Source organism: Ranitomeya imitator, chromosome 8 (assembly GCF_032444005.1).
Source record: "Ranitomeya imitator isolate aRanImi1 chromosome 8, aRanImi1.pri, whole genome shotgun sequence".
Lineage (NCBI taxonomy): Eukaryota > Metazoa > Chordata > Amphibia > Anura > Dendrobatidae > Ranitomeya > Ranitomeya imitator.
Genome location: NC_091289.1, coordinates 9,307,516 through 9,327,370, shown reverse-complemented (window position 1 = coordinate 9,327,370; position 19,855 = coordinate 9,307,516). Strand labels below are relative to the sequence as shown.

The 19,855-nt window shown below is 48.6% G+C and overlaps 1 protein-coding gene across 2 annotated transcripts in view; it reads left to right on the top strand.

Annotated features, from left to right (window-relative positions):
- The window catches only part of PLXND1 (plexin D1), a 104,164-nt gene that overhangs the window by 79,985 nt on the left and 4,324 nt on the right, over positions 1-19,855 (top strand). For both annotated transcript variants that reach the window (XM_069736235.1, XM_069736234.1), the window contains exons 23-32: positions 5,024-5,131; positions 9,477-9,607; positions 11,480-11,678; positions 13,165-13,311; positions 15,535-15,691; positions 15,783-15,886; positions 16,476-16,539; positions 16,928-16,962; positions 18,935-19,039; positions 19,262-19,425. In XM_069736235.1, coding sequence (XP_069592336.1) covers positions 5,024-5,131; positions 9,477-9,607; positions 11,480-11,678; positions 13,165-13,311; positions 15,535-15,691; positions 15,783-15,886; positions 16,476-16,539; positions 16,928-16,962; positions 18,935-19,039; positions 19,262-19,425 — 1,214 coding nt within the window. The remainder of the gene's footprint in view (positions 1-5,023; positions 5,132-9,476; positions 9,608-11,479; positions 11,679-13,164; positions 13,312-15,534; positions 15,692-15,782; positions 15,887-16,475; positions 16,540-16,927; positions 16,963-18,934; positions 19,040-19,261; positions 19,426-19,855) is intronic.

The following is a 19,855-nucleotide window of genomic DNA, read 5'->3' as shown; positions in this document are numbered from 1 at the left end:
CCGCAAACACAACACAACCCTACTGGTCCCACTGCCTTACCTTACAGCCCCCCTTACACCACCACATTCACCCTACAACAAACCGAAATACAATACAGTGTACAACATTAACATTTGTTTTTTTTTTTTTTTCCTTTTTCAATTTTTATTTTATTTTATTTATTTTATTTTATTTTAAATATATATATAATCACACACCTACTCTAACGATCCCGCCACCCCAGATCCAACTCTGACCCCAAAGTTCAGGAATTATCCGAGCTAGGATCAGGCCAGATCAGTCTCTTATTACCGCCGTTGAACCCCCCAATCCCCCACCCAACCTAACTAAGACCCTCTATGACAGTGGTCCCCAACTCCAGGCCTCGAGGGCCGCCAACAGTGCAGGTTTTCAGGATTTCCTTAGTATTGCACAGGGGTTGGAATCATCACCTGTGCAGATGATCACATTACCACCGATGCAATACTAAAGAAATCCTGAAAACCTGCACTGTTGGCGGCCCTCGAGGCCTGGAGTTGGGGACCCCTGCTCTATGAGGCTGGGATCACACATGCGAGAAACACGTCCGTGTTGCTATGCGGCCGCTCTCCGCTCCACAGTGCCGGCGCCAGAGCTTGGTTTTCACATGGGAGACAGGGACGTGTTTCTCGCATGTGTGATCCCGGCCTAATACACACTATGTACAATATATACAATACACTATATACAATATATACATAAACCAACATCACAGAACACAACCTACATTCTCACCACCCGAGGCTCAAGTTCGATGCCTGCAAACCTTCTATTCAGGGAACAGAAATACAAAACAAAAGTCTAGGGTGTAAAGATATCGGCCCACCACCAGGATATAGGAGCGTTAACGGACTAAGGCACCCCGAAGGAGAAACCCCTCCAGAGATGGGCCGCCCTCCGGATATGATGAGAGTCGGGGGGGATATGATGAGAGTGGGGGGATGTGATGAGAGTGGGGGGATATGATGAGAGTCGGGGGGATATGATGAGAGTGGGGGGGATATGATGAGAGTCGGGGGGATATGATGAGAGTCAGGGATATGATGAGGGTGGGGGGATGTGATGAGAGTCGGGGGGATGTGATGAGAGTGGGGGGATGTGATGACAGTCGGGGGGGATATGATGAGAGTTGGGGGATGTGATGAGAGTGGGGGGATATGATGAGAGTGGGGGGATGTGATGAGAGTCGGGGGGATATGATGAGAGTGGGGGGATGTGATGAGAGTGGGGGGGATATGATGAGAGTCGGGGGGATATGATGAGATTGGGGGGATGTGATGAGAGTCGAGGGGATGTGATGAGAGTCGGGGGGATGTGATGAGAGTCGGGGGGGATATGATGAGAGTCGGGGGGATATGATGAGAGTTGGGGGGATATGATGAGAGTGGGGGGATGTGATGAGAGTTGGGGGGGATATGATGAGAGTGGGGGGATGTGATGACAGTCGGGGGGGGATATGATGAGAGTGGGGGGATGTGATGAGAGTCGGGGGGGATATGATGAGAGTCAGGGGGGATATGATGAGACTGGGGGGATGTGATGAGAGTTGGGATATGATGAGAGTGGGGGGATGTGATGAGAGTTGGGGGGATATGATGAGTCGGGGGGGATGTGATGAGAGTCGGGGGATATGATGAGAGTCAGGGGGGATATGATGAGAGTGGGAGGATATGATGAGAGTCGGGGGGATATGATGAGGGTGGGGGGATGTGATGAGAGTCGGGGGATGTGATGAGAGTGGGGGGATGTGATGAGAGTTGGGGGGATATGATGAGTCGGGGGGGATGTGATGAGAGTCGGGGGATATGATGAGAGTCAGGGGGGATATGATGAGAGTGGGAGGATATGATGAGAGTCGGGGGGAAATGATGAGGGTGGGGGGATGTGATGAGAGTCGGGGGATGTGATGAGAGTGGGGGGATGTGATGAGAGTCGGGGGGATATGATGAGAGTGGGAGGATATGATGAGAGTCGGGGGGATATGATGAGAGTGGGGGGTGTGATGAGAGTTGGGGGGATATGATGAGAGTCGGGGGGATATGATGAGAGTGGGGGGTGTGATGAGAGTGGGGGGTGTGATGAGAGTTGGGGGGATATGATGAGAGTGGGGGGATATGATGAGAGTGGGGGGATGTGATGAGAGTCGGGGGGGATATGATGAGAGTCAGGGGGGATATGATGAGACTGGGGGGATGTGATGAGAGTTGGGATATGATGAGAGTGGGGGAATGTGATGAGAGTTGGGGGGATATGATGAGAGTTGGGGGGATATGATGAGAGTGGGGGGATATGATGAGTCGGGGGGGATGTGATGAGAGTCGGGGGGGATATGATGAGAGTCGGGGGGGATATGATGAGAGTCGGGGGGGATATGGTGAGAGTGGGGGGATGTGATGAGAGTCGGGGGATGTGATGAGAGTTGGGGGGATATGATGAGAGTGGGGGGATATGATGAGAGTGGGGGGATATGATGAGTCGGGGGGGATGTGATGAGAGTCGGGGGATATGATGAGAGTCGGGGGGGATATGATGAGAGTCGGGGGGGATATGATGAGAGTCGGGGGGATATGATGAGAGTTGGGGGATGTGATGAGAGTGGGGGGATATGATGAGAGTCGGGGGGGATATGATGAGAGTCGGGGGGATATGATGAGAGTCGGGGGGGATATGGTGAGGGTGGGGGGATGTGATGAGAGTCGGGGGGGATATGATGAGATTGGGGGGATGTGATGAGAGTCGAGGGGATGTGATGAGAGTCGGGGGGATGTGATGAGAGTCGGGGGGGATATGATGAGAGTCGGGGGGATATGATGAGAGTGGGGGGATGTGATGAGAGTTGGGGGGGATATGATGAGAGTGGGGGGATGTGATGAGAGTCGGGGGGGGATATGATGAGAGTGGGGGGATGTGATGAGAGTCGGGGGGGATATGATGAGAGTCAGGGGGGATATGATGAGACTGGGGGGATGTGATGAGAGTTGGGATATGATGAGAGTGGGGGGATGTGATGAGAGTTGGGGGGATATGATGAGTCGGGGGGGATGTTATGAGAGTCGGATATGATGAGAGTCAGGGGGGATATGATGAGAGTGGGAGGATATGATGAGAGTCGGGGGGATATGATGAGGGTGGGGGGATGTGATGAGAGTCGGGGGATGTGATGAGAGTGGGGGGATGTGATGAGAGTTGGGGGGATATGATGAGTCGGGGGGGATGTGATGAGAGTCGGGGGATATGATGAGAGTCAGGGGGGATATGATGAGAGTGGGAGGATATGATGAGAGTCGGGGGGATATGATGAGGGTGGGGGGATGTGATGAGAGTCGGGGGATGTGATGAGAGTGGGGGGATGTGATGAGAGTCGGGGGGATATGATGAGAGTGGGAGGATATGATGAGAGTCGGGGGGATATGATGAGAGTGGGGGGTGTGATGAGAGTTGGGGGGATATGATGAGAGTCGGGGGGATATGATGAGAGTGGGGGGTGTGATGAGTGGGGGGTGTGATGAGAGTTGGGGGGATATGATGAGAGTGGGGGGATATGATGAGAGTGGGGGGATGTGATGAGAGTCGGGGGGGATATGATGAGAGTCAGGGGGGATATGATGAGACTGGGGGGATGTGATGAGAGTTGGGATATGATGAGAGTGGGGGAATGTGATGAGAGTTGGGGGGATATGATGAGAGTGGGGGGATATGATGAGAGTGGGGGGATATGATGAGTCGGGGGGGATGTGATGAGAGTCGGGGGGGATATGATGAGAGTCGGGGGGGATATGATGAGAGTCGGGGGGGATATGGTGAGAGTGGGGGGATGTGATGAGAGTCGGGGGATGTGATGAGAGTTGGGGGGATATGATGAGAGTGGGGGGATATGATGAGAGTGGGGGGATATGATGAGTCGGGGGGGATGTGATGAGACTCGGGGGATATGATGAGAGTCGGGGGGGATATGATGAGAGTCGGGGGGGATATGATGAGAGTCGGGGGGGATATGATGAGAGTCGGGGGGATATGATGAGAGTGGGGGGTGTGATGAGAGTTGGGGGGATATGATGAGAGTCGGGGGGATATGATGAGAGTGGGGGGTGTGATGAGAGTTGGGAGGATATGATGAGAGTCGGGGGGATATGATGAGAGTGGGGGGTGTGATGAGAGTTGGGGGGATATGATGAGAGTCGGGGGGATATGATGAGAGTGGGGGGTGTGATGAGAGTTGGGGGGATATGATGAGAGTTGGGGGGATATGATGAGAGTGGGGGGATATGATGAGAGTGGGGGGATGTGATGAGAGTCGGGGGGGATATGATGAGAGTCGGGGGGGATATGATGAGACCTGATCTGATGATTCGCAGATGATACTTGTGATTCCACAGGAGACAGAACAGACACATTGTATCTGCTCAGTAATTAGTGTTTGGTGGGGATTTGGATGTGGACAATGGACTAGACGGGGGGCTTCATTATGGGCTATTGGGGGGGCTGCTCAGGCGGTATATGAGACTGCAGATACAGAAGAGGAGGCGGGGGCAGCAAAGTGATGATTCTTAGAACCGCAGATCCTAATTTTTTGGGAGGGGGGTGAATGAATAAAGGGAAGTAGAGCACATGTCTCCTACATAATAAAGCGTTCGATTGTGAAAGTCTGTAACACAACTTCCCATTCTGCACATCTGTCTCCCGAATCAGACCCTAATTTGGCCAGAGATCATCATGATCGTTAATTAAAGGGCCACTCCAGTCATAAAATCATCAGTGAGAGTGGGGTAGTAAATGGCGGGGGGATACAGGACCCTCAGGCATCCTAGTATAGTGGCTACAAAGTGGGTTTCTTCCTTGAGGACTGGGCTCGTCTGTTTAATGAGAATTCTGTAATGCTTCATTTACCCTCTGGGGGCGCTGTAGGAAGGCCGAGCATTCACTGAAGGTCATGAGCAATCATGTGATCAGCGTAGGTCTGTTCCTTACACCTAGGTGTGTTTCTTACAACCCATCTTTTCACAGTGTTCGTCCATCTATGAAGAATGTTACATCATCCCCCCGAAAAACTTCAACAGCCAGCTGGGGGTGCAGGTCCCAGAGACGCATCCATTACTGTGCGCAGAGTGGAAGGTGAGTCCCTCACTTCTCTGATTCTGCCTCATGTGACTAGAAATCCCCCCATGTAGTCATCAGAATCCAGCGATCAGTGGGAATTCCCAGCTATTCTCCATGCCGGTGGTTTCCATTGCTGTCATTTTTAGTGTTCTCACATCTATAAGAAAAAAATTATTTCTTACTTTTTCTCTCTTATTTCCTGGTTTGTTGAGCAGCAGTGACACTGTCATCTTGTAGGCAGAGCGGACACATGAGGGGTTGTCAAAGCCCCACCTGTGTCTGGAATCTGCCCCTCCATATTATTGGGACTCTTCCAATCACATCTCTGATCATTTCCCATCCCATCTCTGATCACTTCCAATCCCATCTCTGATCACTTCCTATCCCATCTCTGATCACTTCCAATCCCATCTCTGATCACTTCCAATCCCATCTATGATCACTTCCCATCCCATCTCTGATCACTTCCAATCCCATCTCTGATCACTTCCAATCCCATCTCTGATCACTTCCAATCCCATCTATGATCACTTCCCATCCCATCTCTGATCACTTCCAATCCCATCTATGATTACTTCCAATCCCATCTCTGATCACTTCCAATCCCATCTATGATTACTTCCAATCCCATCTCTGATCACTTCCAATCCCATCTCTGATCACTTCCAATCCCATCTCTGATCACTTCCAATCCCATCTCTGATCACTTCCAATCCCATCTCTGATCACTTCCAATCCCATCTATGATTACTTCCAATCCCATCTCTGATCACTTCCAATCCCATCTCTGATCACTTCCAATCCCATCTCTGATCACTTCCAATCCCATCTCTGATCACTTCCAATCCCATCTCTGATCACTTCCAATCCCATCTATGATTACTTCCAATCCCATCTCTGATCACTTCCCATCCCATCTCTGATCACTTCCCATCCCGTCTCTGATCACTCCCTATCCCATCTCTGATCACTTCCCATCCCATCTCTGATCACTTCCCATCCCGTCTCTGATCACTCCCTATCCTGTCTCTGATCATTTCCCATCCTGTCTCTGATCACTTCCCATTCCTTCTCTGATCACTTCCCATCCCATCTCTGATCACTCCCTATCCCATCTCTGATCACTTCCAATCCCATCTCTGATCACTTCCAATCCCATCTATGATTACTTCCAATCCCATCTCTGATCACTTCCCATCCCATCTCTGATCACTTCCCATCCCGTCTCTGATCACTCCCTATCCCATCTCTGATCACTTCCCATCCCATCTCTGATCACTTCCCATCCCGTCTCTGATCACTCCCTATCCTGTCTCTGATCATTTCCCATCCTGTCTCTGATCACTTCCCATCCCGTCTCTGATCACTCCCTATCCTGTCTCTGATCACTCCCTATCCCGTCTCTGATCACTTCCCATCCCGTCTCTGATCACTCCCTATCCTGTCTCTGATCACTTCCCATCCCGTCTCTGATCACTTCCTATCCTGTCTCTGATCACTTCCCATCCCATCTCTGATCACTCCCTATCCTGTCTCTGATCACTTCCTATCCCATCTCTGATCACTCCCTATCCTGTCTCTGATCACTTCCCATCCCATCTCTGATCACTCCCTATCCTGTCTCTGATCACTTCCCATCCCATCTCTGATCACTCCCTATCCTGTCTCTGATCACTTCCCATCCCGTCTCTGATCACTCCCTATCCCGTCTCTGATCACTTCCCATCCCGTCTCTGATCACTCCCTATCCTGTCTCTGATCACTCCCTATCCCGTCTCTGATCACTTCCCATCCCGTCTCTGATCACTTCCTATCCTGTCTCTGATCACTTCCCATCCCATCTCTGATCACTCCCTATCCTGTCTCTGATCACTTCCTATCCTGTCTCTGATCACTTCCTATCCTGTCTCTAATCACTTCCCATCCCATCTCTGATCACTCCCTATCCCGTCTCTGATCACTTCCCATCCCATCTCTGATCACTCCCTATCCTGTCTCTGATCACTTCCCATCCCGTCTCTGATCACTCCCTATCCTGTCTCTGATCACTTCCCATCCCGTCTCTGATCACTTCCTATCCTGTCTCTAATCACTTCCCATCCCATCTCTGATCACTCCCTATCCTGTCTCTGATCACTTCCCATCCTGTCTCTGATCACTTCCCATCCCGTCTCTGATCACTCCCTATCCTGTCTCTGATCACTTCCCATCCCGTCTCTGATCACTTCCTATCCTGTCTCTGATCACTTCCCATCCCATCTCTGATCACTCCCTATCCTGTCTCTGATCACTTCCTATCCCATCTCTGATCACTCCCTATCCTGTCTCTAATCACTTCCCATCCCATCTCTGATCACTCCCTATCCTGTCTCTGATCACTTCCCATCCTGTCTCTGATCACTTCCTATCCCGTCTCTGATCACTTCCCATCCCGTCTCTGATCACTCCCTATCCTGTCTCTGATCACTTCCCATCCCGTCTCTGATCACTTCCTATCCTGTCTCTGATCACTTCCCATCCCATCTCTGATCACTCCCTATCCTGTCTCTGATCACTTCCCATCCTGTCTCTGATCACTTCCCATCCCGTCTCTGATCACTCCCTATCCTGTCTCTGATCACTTCCCATCCCGTCTCTGATCACTTCCTATCCTGTCTCTGATCACTTCCCATCCCATCTCTGATCACTCCCTATCCTGTCTCTGATCACTTCCTATCCCATCTCTGATCACTCCCTATCCTGTCTCTAATCACTTCCCATCCCATCTCTGATCACTCCCTATCCTGTCTCTGATCACTTCCCATCCTGTCTCTGATCACTTCCTATCCCATCTCTGATCACTTCCCATCCCGTCTCTGATCACTCCCTATCCTGTCTCTGATCACTTCCTATCCCATCTCTGATCACTCTCTATCCTGTCTCTGATCACTTCCCATCCCATCTCTGATCACTCCCTATCCTGTCTCTGATCACTTCCTATCCTGTCTCTGATCACTTCCCATCCCATCTCTGATCACTCCCTATCCTGTCTCTGATCACTTCCTATCCCGTCTCTGATCACTCCCTATCCTGTCTCTAATCACTTCCCATCCCATCTCTGATCACTCCCTATCCTGTCTCTGATCACTTCCCATCCTGTCTCTGATCACTTCCTATCCCATCTCTGATCACTTCCCATTCCATCTCTGATCTCTCCCTATCCTGTCTCTAATCACTTCCCATCCCATCTCTGATCACTCCCTATCCTGTCTCTGATCACTTCCCATCCTGTCTCTGATCACTTCCTATCCCATCTCTGATCACTTCCTATCCCATCTCTGATCACTCTCTATCCTGTCTCTGATCACTTCCCATCCCATCTCTGATCACTCCCCGACATAGTTCCGCCATCCTAGACATTCATGGCCGCCAATTCCTGCATTGTTCTTAGGGTCCTTACTAACAAGTCCCCTAATCCTCGGACCCCTGTAGCCCTCTGGTGATCCTGAAACCTGAGCCGTGATTGCTCAGACTTAGGAGTTAATGAAGTGTCCCCTGTGCTTATGTGACGTGATTGGTGAAGACGTCTCCGCTTCCTCCTGTGGAATTTTTCGTCTGTGACACTCGAATCCCCTCGACCTTGGACTGTTTGTTTTGGCTCAGGCTCCAAAATGGCGCCAGAAATGAGACCGGAGAGGCGACATGGAAGGGTGTCATACCGAACGGGAGCAATACGACCAGCCGCCGTCCATCTCCATCCAGTGCTGTGGGACTGCGCAGAAGTTTAGGGGCTTCTATTAGGGTCCAGTCTTCGGTCCCCTTCAGTGGTGGCAATATTAGACTGCGAGCGGCCAGATCCCACGTCCCATTTTTTTCATTGTTAATTTCAGTTCCTGGTGGGAAAGTCGTCGTCCTACAGGAAATCACGAATCATCTCGTGTATCTGGGGCAGAAGCTCCTTATAAAACCGGTGGGGAAAAAAGGCAAAATGATTCCAACACTTAGACCCCAAATTTCGGAACATTTTAAGCGCCGCTTGGTCCCGGCCATGAGCCCCCAAAACTGCAACTGGTGGGAATGTTAGGAGAAGGGATCGGGCAAACCCGACGGGAACCTTTTTATTTCATTTATTGCATTCCTGCATAGTAAAAAGTTCTGCAATATCTCTGCTAGATGTCAGGGAATAGATCAATTCTCATGTATAAAAATGAGATGCAGGCACACGGTTCGTAGCAATCGTTGCAGCTTGAGTCGGACATGATGGCCTTTGGATATAAACCATAATGTTTCCATTCACCGGCAGCAAGCAGAGATCTTAGGAGCTGTCATCTATAGGAAAGACATGTGACTGCTCTGCATTAATTCCCACCGTCTGTGGCAGGTTCCAGAGAATTGCCGCACGAACATGGAGGAAGGAATCGCGACCCTGTCCACTCTGCTCAGCAACCGCCACTTCCTGGTCACTTTTATCCACGCGGTGGAGGCGCAGAAGGACTTCGCCGTGCGGGACAGGTACCGGCGCCATCTCACGCTCTCATCCTCCTTCGCCTCGAGGAAGGGACGTGTTCTGCAGCTGAAAAAATAATCTGCAAGTGAAAATGACTTTGGAGATCTCACATAAATAATTTCCTGAATATTCATCACATTTCAGTGAATTTTAAAACTTTTTCTATAGTTTTTTTGCTGCTTGGCCTCATCCGGTTCATTTATATGGAAAGCATTGGTGTGTAGAAAATGAGTGGGCATAAGGGTGGAGGGGCGCTGTGTCAGAGGGGAATGGGGCTATGGAGGGTAGTAGTATAAGGGGGGCATGGAGCACCAGTGGTGAGTAGTCGTGCCTGTAAAGAAGAGCTTAGGACAGGCTATTAAGCAGGGGTGGGACTTTTAGCAGTAACACAGCCTGTTAAGCAGGGGATAGGGGTTACAATAGTGGGACAGTGTCAGGGGGGGTCTAGCTTGTGACAAATGGAGGACAAATGTAGGAGGGTATGGAGCGTATGGCAGGAGGAGAGGATGGGCTTTAGTCAGACAGCATGTTAAGCAGGGGTGGGGTTTATGACACAAGTACAGCTTGTGAAGCATGAGTGGGAGTCATGATAGTGGGCCAGCCAGCTAATAATAGGTGGGGCTTATGATAGTGGGCCAGGCAACTAAGCATGGGTGGGGCTTATGATAATGGGCCAGCCAGCTAAGCATGGGTGGGGCTTATGATAATGGGCCAGCCAGTTAAGCATGAGTGGGGCTTATGATGGGCCAGCCAGATAAGCATGGGTGGGGCTTATGACAGTGGGGCAAACAGGAAAAGAAATCCAGCTTCCAAAAATATCAAGATTTATTGAGGACAAAATCCAAAGTCCAATGACATGGTTCACAGGAGACAAGCAAACAACTGACAGCACTCACAGTCCTGGGGCGCCCGTACACATCCAGGGAACCGTCCCGGATATAGTAAACCAAGAGAAGTAGAATGAACAGCGCTCCATCCGGGTGTAGAAGTCTTGGAAAAGAAGTTTATTGAGCCATAATACAGCAACGTTTCGACTGATAGACGGTCTTTGACAAAGACCATCTATCGGTCGAAACGTTGCTGTATTATGGCTCAATAAACTTCTTTTCCAAGACTTCTACACCCGGATGGAGCGCTGTTCATTCTAGTTCTCATGTTTCACAGGAGAATGAGTAGCAGCAGGCTACGCGTTTCGAACAATGAGTTCTTTTTCAAAGCTTTGAATAAGAACTCATTGTTCGAAACGCGTAGCCTGCTGCTACTCATTCTCCTGTGAACCATGTCATTAGACTTTGGATTTTGTCCTCAATAAATCTTGATATTTTTGGAAGCTGGATTTCTTTTCCTGTTTGCCTTATCGTTCCACGTGATGACTGCACGGTATCCGGGCTTCCCCACAACAAATGCCTAATAGGTGAGCTGGTTTTTCACTATTTTTCCTTATGACAGTGGGCCAGCCAGCTAATAATGGGTGGGGCTTATGATAGTGGGCCATCCAGCTAATAATGGGTGGAGCTTATGATAGTAGGTCAGCTAATGGGTGGAGCTTATGATAACGGGTCAGCCAGCTAAGCATGGGTGGGGCTTATGATAGTAGGACAACCTGTTAAACATTGGTGGAACTTATAATAGTTGTACAGCCTCTTGATAAACTGGGGAAATTATGTTGGTTTTCCATGGACAAGTCTGCAAATCTGCCAGCAGACAGCTCTTTCCCACCTAAAGGAAAAAATTGTACAAGGTGCACAAACATTGCCTCAAATACTCACATCCGTTACCATGCAGAAGCAGCAATTCTCACAAGGTTCCCTTGGTACACTGTGACCCATCTTTAGGCTCCTCTGACCGTTTCTCTCAATATTATATCCCCAATTCAGGTGTAACTTGGCTTCTCTGCTCACCATCGCCCTCCATGGAAAGCTGGAGTATTACACGAGCATTATGAAGGATCTGCTGGTTGACCTCATTGACTCGTCGGCTTCCAAAAACCCCAAACTAATGCTGCGCAGGACAGAATCAGTGGTGGAGAAGATGCTGACCAACTGGATGTCCATCTGCATGTACAGCTGTCTGCGGGTAGGGAGACTGCACGGTCTGTATAATGGGCCCTCCCATGCTGTAACTGGGGTCACACGTGCAGATAACACCTGCATGAAAAGTGAAGTAAGCACTGGAGTCATCACAACAGGAAGTGTAGCGTGCAGCTATAAATCCCTTCCTCCATTGACTAAAGCTAGGCACATTTTAAGTATCATTTTCCACACACGATATTTATACAGTCCTCGCTGCCGGCCGCCTGGCACTGAGGTGAAAGGTCATAAGTTTTGTTATGGTAGTGAAGCCCCCACTAATAAGCGTGAGCTGTAAGGAGCGGTGTCAGGGGGCGGCCTGGAATTGATTAGTTCCAGTCAGTTGGACTGTGCAAACAAATCCAAGTACAATTACCACCATGACCGTGAGATCACAAGGGAGAATGGGGATGATGGGGGGACGGCAAAAGGCGATCGCCTGACTGACTGCAGCCCTCCATCCATTGCTCCCCCACTGACTGCAACCCTCCATCCACTACATCTCCGACTGACTGCAGCCCACCATCCACTGCGTCTCCGACTGATTGCAGCCCTCCATCCACTGCACCCCCACTGACTGCAGCCCTCCATCCACTGCATCTCCGACTGACTGCAGCCCTCCATCCACTGTGCCCCCACTGACTGCAGCCCTCCATCCACTACATCTCCGACTGACTGCAGCCCTCCATCCACTGCGTCTCCGACTGACTGCAGCCCTCCATTCACTGCACCCCCACTGACTGCAGCCCTCCATCCACTGCACCCCGACTGACTGCAGCCCTCCATCCACTGCGTCTCCAACTGATTGCAGCCCTCCATCCACTGCACCCCCACTGACTGCAGCCCTCCATCCACTGCATCTCCGACTGACTGCAGCCCTCCATCCACTGTGCCCCCACTGACTGCAGCCCTCCATCCACTACATCTCCGACTGACTGCAGCCCTCCATCCACTGCGTCTCCGACTGATTGCAGCCCTCCATCCACTGCACCCCCACTGACTGCAGCCCTCCATCCACTGCATCTCCGACTGACTGCAGCCCTCCATCCACTGTGCTCCCACTGACTGCAGCCCTCCATCCACTACATCTCCGACTGACTGCAGCCCTCCATCCACTGCGTCTCCGACTGACTGCAGCCCTCCATCCACTGCGTCTCCGACTGACTGCAGCCCTCCATTCACTGCACCCCCACTGACTGCAACCCTCCATCCACTGCACCCCGACTGACTGCAGCCCTCCATCCACTGCACCTCCGAATGAATGCAGCCCTCCATCCACTGCGTCTCTGACTGACTGCAGCCCTCCATCCACTGCGTCTCCGACTGACTGCAACCCTGCATCCACTGCGCCCCAACTGACTGCAGCCCTCCATCCACTGCGCCCCCACTGTCTGCAGCCCTCCATCCACTGCGCCCCGACCTCATGTGTTATAATATCAGTCTTTGATGCTTAGTGGGCATTTAATTCAGACTGTCCAATCTTTTTCCCGCAGGAGACGGTCGGAGAGCCTTTTTTCTTGCTCCTGTGCGCCATAAAGCAGCAAATCAACAAGGGATCCATTGACGCCATCACAGGAAAGGCCAGATACACCCTGAACGAGGAATGGCTTCTAAGAGAGAACATTGAAGCTAAACCTATGGTAAGCAGCGCCCCCGCAGGATGGGAGATGGTATGGCATGCACAACAGTTATGGTAGGGGGCTTCACCTATCGACGCATTACAATACCGAAATGAAGGAGCCCCTCCCATTCTAACAGCTGAAATGAGTCCATTATAGGAGAGCCATGGTCGGGGTCCCTTCTCCCCCCACTAGCCAACGTGCTGGTGGATATAGAGGTGATACCAGTGCAGGAGGGTAGATTGCACCCGGACCCTTGTTCCTGAGGGGCCACAGTATCATACACAGCAGAGGTCGCTGCAGATTTTGCATCGGGGTCCACCCCTGTAATGGGAAAAGCATGGTACAAATTCAACCAATGAAAAGTGTCATGTTCCTATGACAAAACTGACTGGCCAGTGCCGCAGAGCGCGCGGTGACATCAGCAGAGCCGCTCACTGACAGACAGACTGACAGAATGACAAATGGGCACAAAAATATTTCATGTTTTTACAAAAAGTTTTGAAGTGTTACTTTGATGGATGATGGAAATGATCCATTGTTTTTCGAGCCGTCTCTTCTAACATTCCCTGAAATATCCCAGACAGAGGAAAGATTTAACCTAGAGCCGCATCCGCCCCGTCCTGGAGAATGGATGGAGGCGCTCGGCCCCAGGAGGGCTGTGATTTATGGCCCCTACCTCACGGGGAGAAGGGAAGACACTCAGGGGCAGAGAAGCTCCAGACAATGTGTCACCTCCAGAGAATCACAAATACCGGCGAGATTCATCACCGAGTTCTGCAACTTCCTACACTCTCCCTCACCTTCTCAAGATCTCTGCTTGCTGTCAGTGATAACATGAATTTCTCCTATTCCTCGCAGGCTACAGAACAGCCTGGACTCCAGACTCATACATTTTACTTGCACTGACACATTGTAGAAATTTTCAGGACATGGAAGAGATTTGTGCTGGTAGATAAAAGTTGTGGCTAAATCTCAGCATCCGGATGTGATACATTGTTATGTTGTGTGATTGAAGCAGAACGTCCGGCTTCAGGATCAACATTATCTTATATCTAGTAATGGACGCCAGTCCACTCAGCCGGCTCCCCTCCGCTGACCCCTTATAATATCACAGCTGATAAAATCAGCGGAGTGTCAGATTCCAGCCATTCAGATTATATAATCACATTATATCATTAAGACGTAATTACACAAGAATGTAACGTAATAGCAAGTAAGTAAACGAGGCTCACAAGACAGTATAGACGGGAAGGAGAAAACGCATAAAATGTGCAGTCAATGTGTACATTCATTATTTATCCTGTATTATACCCCAGAGCTGCACTCACTATTCTGCTGGTGCACTCACTGTGTACATATATTACATTACTGATCCTGAGTTACATCCTGTATTATACTCCAGAGCTGCAGTCACTATTCTGCTGGTGCAGTCACTGTGTACATACATTACATTACTGATCCTGAGTTACCTCCTGTATTATACCCCAGAGCTGCACTCACTATTCTGCTGGTGCAGTCACTGTGTACATACATTACATTACTGATCCTGAGTTACCTCCTGTATTATACTCCAGAGCTGCACTCACTATTCTGCTGGTGCAGTCACTGTGTACATACATTACATTACTGATCCTGAGTTACCTCCTGTATTATACTCCAGAGCTGCACTCACTATTCTGCTGGTGCAGTCACTGTGTACATACATTACATTACTGATCCTGAGTTACCTCCTGTATTATACTCCAGAGCTGCACTCACTATTCTGCTGGTGCAGTCACTGTGTACATACATTACATTACTGATCCTGAGTTACATCCTGTATTATACTCCAGAGTTGCACTCACTATTCTGCTGGTGCAGTCACTGTGTACATACATTACATTACTGATCCTGAGTTACATCCTGTATTATCCTCCAGAGCTGCACTCACTATTCTGCTGGTGCAGTCACTGTGTACATACATTACATTACTGATCCTGAGTTACATCCTGTATTATACCCCAGAGCTGCACTCACTATTCTGCTGGTGCAGTCACTGTGTACATACATTACATTACTGATCCTGAGTTACATCCTGTATTACACTCCAGAGCTGCACTCACTATTCTGCTGGTGGAGTTCCCATACTGTTCTGTGCAGCTATTCATACTAGACACTTTTGTAGATATTTCCTTGCATGTTTTGCTTATTTCGTTCTTATCGTTGGTCAGCGACTAATCTCCTCTAATGATCTCTTTGCAGAATACCAACGTCTCTTTCCAGGGCTGCGGCATGGACTCATTAACCGTACGTGTGCTGGACACAGACACCGTCAGCCAGTGTAAAGAGAAAATATTGGAGGCTTTCTGCAAGAACCTGCCCTACTCACAATGGCCGCAGGTGGAGGACGTGGACTTAGGTAATCACAGAGGCATCATACACCCATAATCATCAGACAAGAGCTCTGTCCAATCTTACATGTGTATGACTTTGTTTCAACCTTCCCACAGAGTGGTTTGCATTCAGTTCGAGGGGCTACATCCTCCGAGACCTCGATGACTCGTCCATCATGGAGGACGGAAGGAAGAAGCTGAACACATTATCGCACTATAAGGTACCAGGAAGTTTGGATGCCACTTTGTTCACCAGAACAGCTATGACTTTGACACCAGTATTGCCCGTGATCCCGTATTTATTTACCTCCAGTGTATACTAAGACCTTGCCACTGTAACACTTAAAGGGGACCTGTCACTTTCCATAAATATGTAATTTTTTTGCTTGGTGTAAATGCTGCTGTTCTCCTGAATCCGGCGATGTTTTTCTTTTGTCCCTGCTCCTCTCTATTCCTGAGATACGGCCCTCTCTTCCCTGTATATAAATTTAGTCTTGCAGCGAAGTAGGTGTGGTCATGACATAGTCTCTGTGGGTGTCACCATGAGGACCCGCCCACTAGGAAAGGATAGCTTCATATCCAGCGAATATGAAGCCATATCTTAGGAACAGAGAGGCACAGGGACAAAAGCAAAACATCGCCGGATTCAGGAGAACAGTGGCTTTTACATCAAGTAAAAACAATATGTAGTTATTGTAAGTCACTAAATCTGCCTTCTCCATATTAAATACATGTAGACCCGAGAAACTGCTCAATACTGACATATTATATGGATTATATCCATTATAATGAGGGTTTTGTCTGTGCCAGGTGTGTGATGGGGCATCGCTGGCGATGAGTCTGAAAGATCAGCGGGATAACACCCTTGGGCGAGGTGAGACGATCTTGAGGTCAGAAACCACGTGGAAAAGTAGTTTTCAATTTTTATGTTCTCATTGGTAAATAGAAAGTTTTGTAACATTTTAATATCCTTTATTATTACTTTCAAGATCTCTGCTTGCTGTCAGTGAATGAAATCATTCAGGTTTACAGAGACCTCGTTTATGTGCAGCTGACACCCACATGTAGGGTCTGACGCACTGAAAGGAGAAGCTCAGTTGCTTGAGATGTCTCATCTTTGGTTTATGAGCTGGGAAGGATCCATTAAGTTGTCCATAAAAGGGATCATTTACTATCCAGACGTTAAAGGGTCACACACTGCAATTTATCTGCAATTATGGGAGTAATTGTACAAATTAAGTGCGCTCTTTTTTTTCTTACAGTTAAAGATTTAGACACAGACAAGTATTTTCATTTGGTAAGTAACATATACAGCACGCACCACTGTGTGCATTATTGTAAGTACTCCGGTCACATCCAGAGCTGCATCAAAACTTTCTGCTCTCTCTGACACTGTAGAAGATGCTGGTTCAGTGTCTGCTCATTTATATTCTGGAAACTGTCATCTTTAGGATTATTCACATGCTGCAGATTTGTTACAGAAGTTTCTGCATACATCTGATTATTTCTGTGTCGGGTGCCTAGAATTATGCAAACCTTTTTCAGATGAACGGACTAGACTAACTCTGCCGTTTGCAAATATTTCCCTACATCAGGAAAAGAAATTCAGCATTACAGATCAGCTAAGCTGATGTAGGCCTTCTGTCAATTATCTTACTGTTTCCAGCAGAACAGTGAATTCAGCTCTGGAGTATAATGGAGTATTCATGCAAGGCAGAGACTTCTGCAACTGAAAATAAGTTCTGCTCATCTACGTAGATGTTCATGAGACGTTCTTGGGAATTTCTACAACAGATCTGCCACTTCTAATATATACGGTGCATTTACAGTGTAGGTAATGAAGAAAAAAGGACTACAATTCCCAGAATGCCTTCGACAGGGCATTGATCTGCAGCCATGGGCTGCTGCATTTGTAGCAAAGTGTTAAAAGCTTCATCCTGCTGCGTAAGGGTATGTGCACACGCTGCGGATTCCATTGCGGAATTTTCCGCAGCGGATTTGATTAAATCCGCAGTGCAAAAAGTACTGCGGATTTATCGCGGTTTTTTGTGCGGTTTCCACTGCGGTTTTAGACACCTGCGGTTTTTTTATATGGAGCAGGTGCCAAACCGCTGCGGATTCCGCACAAAGAATTGACATGCTGCGGAAAATAAACCGCAGCGTTTCCGCGCGTTTTTTTCCGCAGTATGTGCACAGCGGTTTTTGTTTTCCATAGGTTAACATTGTACTGTACACCGCATGGAAAACTGCTGCGGATCCGCAGCAAAAAACGCAACGTGTGCACATAGCCTGACAGGGGGATAGGGAGTGGCCACAATAATGATGGCGGCAGCCCCAAAAATTTTATTTATACAGATTAGATGGCGGCGGGATAGCAAACAATTTCACAGATAGGACTCAAGACTAATTGGAAGCCGTCTGCACTCTATTAGCTCCAGTGAGGGGCACAGGAATTTGGGGTCAGCAGAGGAATGTCAGGTGACAGCCGTGCCCCCCACACTGCGCTCTTCCTGCAGAGGAATGGGACATTTACACGAACCGATGATCGATAATCATAAGAATGTTCAATCCCAATTATCACCCCGTGTGAACGTGTCGCCAGTCACCCGACTAATGGGAACACAATTGTCAGGTGATCGGATTAGGATCATTATTGTCGGCAGCACATGGGGGTTCGTTGGCCATATCGGCTCCCCTCCCCCCCCCTCATAACGGGCCTCAAATGCCCACTGTTTACATAATCCTATCCCTTTAAGGTCTGTTTCATAGGGCTATCCTGTAAAAAATAACAGGCTCTTTGGAGATCATGATAATCCACTGCGTGTATTCATAGAGATATGATTCCAAAGGATCGGACAGCTAAGGAGGTCCCTACAGGTCTTAAAGAGACCAACTTGACCTCAATCTCCTTACCCCAAAAGAAGGGGTAAAAAGTGTAAAGTTGACTAAGATTCTAAATAGGTGATATCAGGGGTGCTCCCCTCATTCTTCATTGTCAATGTAGCTAGCCACAGAGACTGGTTGCTATGGAAAACCCCGCTTAACAACCAGCCTGTCAGATTAGGCCTCATTTATCAAAACTTTTGATGCCCAGAACGACCAGTCAGAGCTCAGCTTTCATGTCTTACACAGCTTTTCAAACATGAATGCTGATCTCTGATTGGTTGCTATTGGGCAACTAAAATGGTGCTGATGAACGAGCCCTATAAAGTTCAGTGAACTGATATAAATATATAAATTCTGATTATTTATGATCCGTAATGTTTCAGGTTCTCCCGACGGACGATATCCTCGAACATAAGAAATCGCATCGGCAAAGTCACAGGAAGAAGGTTTTACCCGAAATCTATCTTACCCGCCTCCTCTCTACCAAGGTACGAAAATCTGCTCCTGCCATTACCACTTATGTCAGGAGAACTCCGCCATGCTTTTCAGAAAAATGGCTGCTATCAAGACAGCATAGATGCCGAATATCGAGATTCTTGGCGGGTTACTCGCTGTGTGTAGAGAATGTTACCAGGGTCCGGACGCCGCTCATCGCCCCTTTTTTACATTGGTTCTCGGGGTTCGTCATCTCTATGTCTACTGGTTTTCAGGGAACGTTGCAGAAATTCCTGGACGACCTCTTTAGAGCCATCCTCAGTATCCGTGACGACCGGCCGCCCCTGGCCATCAAGTACTTCTTTGACTTCCTTGAAGAGCAGGCGGAGAAGAGGGGGATCTGTGACCCCGACACCCTGCACATCTGGAAGACCAACAGGTAGGAAGCAAATTCTGCATCCGGATCTACGAAGCACAAAAAAAACAAAGATATTTTCCAATTTCAACATCTCTGCTTATTGTCAGTGAATGGAAACATGTTGATTCACGCGGTGCTCCAAGAGCTCTTCGGGTTTCGATTTTTTTTCCTCCTTGCGTTTCATTTTTTTTGGTACCAGCTGTAGTTTTTATTTATACCATTTTAGTGTCCAAGCTACTTCCCGATTCCCTCTACAAAAATAAATGTAATAAAAAGAAAAGTGACAACAAAACAGCGATTTTGCATTTTTTTTTCCATTTTGACATTCACCACTTGGGTTACGTATTCTGATATTTGATTGTATATGCACATCATTTTTTTGGGAGGATGTTTGCGTTTTTTAATTTTTTTATTTTGTCCTCCTCTGGTTTATTGAAACTGATCGCTTGCG